The 4,201-nt window shown below is 38.4% G+C and overlaps 1 protein-coding gene across 1 annotated transcript; it reads right to left on the reverse strand.

Annotated features, from left to right (window-relative positions):
- Positions 1-310: 310 nt before the first annotated feature.
- LOC147516826 (uncharacterized) lies at positions 311-3,844 on the reverse strand. Its single transcript, XM_086589311.1, has 7 exons — positions 3,552-3,844; positions 2,432-3,127; positions 1,486-2,161; positions 1,273-1,373; positions 1,101-1,190; positions 832-959; positions 311-642 (listed from the first exon to the last, which is right to left on the reverse strand). Exons 2-7 carry the CDS (start codon positions 3,047-3,049, stop codon positions 498-500), a joined length of 1,758 nt encoding a protein of 585 aa, XP_086445437.1. The 5' UTR covers positions 3,050-3,127; positions 3,552-3,844; the 3' UTR covers positions 311-497.
- Between the last annotated feature and the right edge of the window lie 357 nt (positions 3,845-4,201).

Genomic DNA, 4,201 nt, shown 5'->3' on the forward strand with positions numbered 1-4,201 from the left:
AAATGCAAATCTAGTTCCTCAAGAACTTCAATAAGAAGCAAATGCTAACATTGTCCATACTCCATACAAATCCTAGTGGATTTTTATTTTTTAAGTTTGTTTTTTTTTTTTTATGATGAAGTACAAATCCTTGCGGAAATAGAGTAAGATAATAAGATGTCTAGGATTCATCTTACGCACTGAACGTGAGTCAAGCTTCAACACTCGTCTCAAACAGCATTCTTTCCTCCTCAAAAGGTGCATACAGTTTTTGGATGTCAACGAGCTTCCATGAAAAAAAAAATACTGAAAAGTACCATTTGCGATCAAATTGCCCAATGCAACAAAGAAAGTTTCTTATAGACATATCTTTCATAAGCATTCTTACATTCAATGGATTGTCAGACCCGACTCTAAAGCTCTTTGAGTCGAACTCTCAACAACTACCTATATCTAATATAAAGAACATTAAAATGCATTAGCACCTTTACAAACTCCGGTTACTTATCAATTGTGGATCAACAGGTTGATACAGGCTGCATCTGGTCGTTTACTGCCTTGTAACACTGGAGACTGCACAGTGGGAGCTTTGACTTTGAATCCCGATATTTATATGCATTAGTGCATGAAGGACCAGCACATTTCTCACGGGGAGGAGGATAACTGCAACACCATAAAAAGAACCTCAGAAAACAAACAGTAGACGGTAAAAATAAATTCCATGTATAGGTAGGTAACCTTAAAATTCATACAAGATCTAAACATGTAAGGTGTACAAATTTTAGAAATAAAAATGGGGTCATTGAAAACTCTCAAGTTAGAACTTTGTAAGAAAAATGAAAAGTCTCTAACCTGCAGGGCTTGGAACAGAATATAGTTGGCAATCCTATGTCTTGAGGAAATGTAACCACTGTCCCAGTAGGACTCATGACCCACCGGATTGTATTTGGTGGAAGCGTCAAAGCATTTGCAGCTTTCTCCTGTGTGAAACAAAGTTAATGACAATATCAGAAAACTCAATGGCCTGAACGTAATTCACCAAAGTGAAAAAAGTAAAAAGAAAAAAACCAAATAATATGCAAATTGGACAGTATTCATAATCAATAAAAAAAAATTAGCACCTGTGCTATCTCATCCCGGCGTTTCTTCAATTTGTCTTCCCTCTTTTTCCTACTGGAATCTTGACCAAGAATTTTCCTGATTGCCTCGGCCTAGTTGTATGAAACCAATAGGCATGTTTTACATTTGAATATCCTAACCACCAAGGAAAAAAAAAGAAATGAAAAAGCAAACCTCAGACTCCCGATTCGCCTTCTCCACTTGCATTCTACGTCTTTGAGCAGCTTCGGCTTTCTTTAGTTGCTGCTCCACTTCAGAGAGCTTCTCCTTTTGCTCTGCCACCATATAAGACCCAGAAAAATCAATGTAGGTCCAAAATAAAAAGGAAAATGCTAAACAAATATTATAAAATGAAAGGATAAACATAATATGACAATGTGTGCTCACTTCTAGATGGTGCTGGGGGTAGCCCATCTGGGAACTCAATTAGACTGCCACCAGATCCAGTCGTGGTGTCTCTACCCGACTGCATAGCCCTCTGTCGTGTTGTAAGTGACGCTTCCTTTTTACCTTCCACCAATGAGTCAAGAGATTCCTTCTTTTGCTTCTTTCTCTGGATTTCGGACTCGACATCTGAACCCAGCTCTTCCTCACCAACATAATCTGTATCTTCAATTAGCTTATCTGATCTTGATTTCCTTTTACCATCTCTCCCTGAGCGTGATGAATTATATCCCACATCTTCATCATAGACCCCATCCACCAACCTACTCTTCGAAACACTAGAAATCCTCCGCTTTCTCTTGCTATCATCTTCATCCTCAACAGCATGATCTGCTGAGAACTTCGGCGTTTTGAATTTTTCAAGGTAACGGATCTCCGCATCTTCCTCACCATCACCAATCCCACCATCTAGGACACGGGGCTTGGGGACTCGTTTGCTCTTTCTAACCGGCTCAATTTTGTCTATTTGCTTCCCAGAGACACTTTCTTCAGGCATCTTGGCGCTTGCAGTATCATCCTTCTTTCCAAGACCATAACCACATCTGGAGAAATCTTTCCATGGGACTCCCTGCAGCCCAGCCTTCTTACCTGGAGGAGATTGATCATCATCAGAATTGTCCTGCAGCACCAAAAATTCAGCACAATGGTTTCACATAATCTCAGCACTTATTTCAATCCTACCTATCATTTTTCGTCTTCTATCAATTATACACTAGCCTCAAATTTATTAAATAGGAAGGGAATTATGCATAAGCTACCATGCTATAAAGTCAAGTTAAGATGATTTAATGTCCCATAAACTTGCATAAAACACATTTGAAAACGATAATCATATGACACCATTTCAAACCTGTACTCTCATAAGCTTGCAAAAAGAATGATGAACTACCTGGAGAATCAGTTTTGGCCTTGGCCGAGAGATGTCAGATAGGCGTGAAGACTTCAAGGATGAATCGCCAACATCTGAAGAGGGCTTAGGATGTATTGTTCGAGTTACACCCCCTACTTTGAGCTTGACTTTTCTAAGCTTGTTTTCATTTCCCAAACCGTCAGTAACTAAAGCTGAGTGCCCAGAGTTCTGACTTGATTGGAGATTGCTTTCACTAACCTTGCTTGTGCTTTTCCAATTAGCAGGGGCAAGAGCTCCTTCACTGCTCCTTGTGAAATTTGACCCACCACGTCCATGCTCATTAATGCCTCTAGAATTACCATTATGAGATCCATCAAATCCTCCAACTCTACTATCATCCTTCCGAGACTTCCTGCGGAAACTTTCGCCTTCAACATCATTTAGATTATATTCTTTCCTCCGGGAACTCTTTCCATAACCGTTGTTCTCATCACTGGAAACCTTAGAAACATTTTCCGACGCAGGTGTTGACGAAGGAGGTGAAATATCAGGGCCGTCTATAAGTGCCTGTGAATCAGGTCTTGGCCTACGAGAAGTATTACTTCTTTTCTTTCTCACACCAACAGCATCAAATGCAGAAACTCCAAATCCTTCCATGACGTAAATCTAAATGTTAATCAGTGTGTCACGTTTCACAAATGCGTAAAATTTGGTTGTTTCTGCTTTCCTGAAAACCTGGGGAAAAAAAGGAACATAGTACGAATAAGTACCTCCAGGATTGAGTAAACAAAAGACCCCCTCAACTCACATTACATTATTCATGAGATTGCAAGAAAAAAAAACACACAACAAAACAAACAAAATTCTCACAGCAGCACTAGAGAACTAATCACAAGAGAAAATCCATTAATTGATGAGCACTGAAAAAACCATTTCCAAGTAAACAGGAAATCTATAGAAAAAACATTACAAATAAATAACTAGTTAAGATTCGGCCTTGACCAGCAACCACTTACTATTTCATTAAAAGCATAAATCAAGACATCCAAATATAATAAAAAATAGAAATTGGAGATACCCAAATCGGGGGGGGGAAAAAACAAGATGCCCCGATAGAGAAAACAAGAGAAACTAGTAGAATGGTTGAGAAAGTTTTTACCTTTCGCAATTGTCTGAGACGGGAGGCGTAAAGAAAAGTGGAAGGAGAGAAGGAAAGGAGAAGAAGGGTGTGAAAGAAATAAGAAAAAAAGAGGTTGGGTTTGTGTGTAGGGTTAGAAGAAGAAGAGGAGAACGAGTAATGTTAATGTACTCCCGATGTTGTTGTTGTGGTCTACTAGTACTAATCTTCTCTTCCATTTTTATTTTTTTTCGTCTCTCGTTCTTCTCTTTCTAATCTTTTCCTGCCGTGTGTGTCTAATAGAAAAAAAAAATCCGTCTATTTGCACCCCGTATTTCCTTTCGAGGCCTTTTTCTGGGTTATGTCTAAAGTTCAAACTAATGTGATGCCAAAAAAAAAAAATTTTGTGTCAAAAGCAGGCATCCTCACATTTGCCTAATTGATTGGACACTGTTTTTAAGAACGAATAGCCACTTTTTCTTTCCAGTGTCTCACTTTTTATGTTTTGGTTTGGAGAACTTTTTGTCTAAAAATCGGAATTCACACCCGAATTTTAAATTTTTCGTTGATATTGTGAATAATGGAAGTTATGGTGATTATGTTAATTGGATCTCTTTGGTTTATGATATTTTTTTCTACAGTATACCGACGAAATATAAGCCCTATCTATACTCTATAGTCAACTTGAACTC

The sequence above is a fragment of the Coptis chinensis genome, chromosome 2 (assembly GCF_015680905.1).
Source record: "Coptis chinensis isolate HL-2020 chromosome 2, ASM1568090v1, whole genome shotgun sequence".
In the NCBI taxonomy this organism is placed as follows: domain Eukaryota; kingdom Viridiplantae; phylum Streptophyta; class Magnoliopsida; order Ranunculales; family Ranunculaceae; genus Coptis; species Coptis chinensis.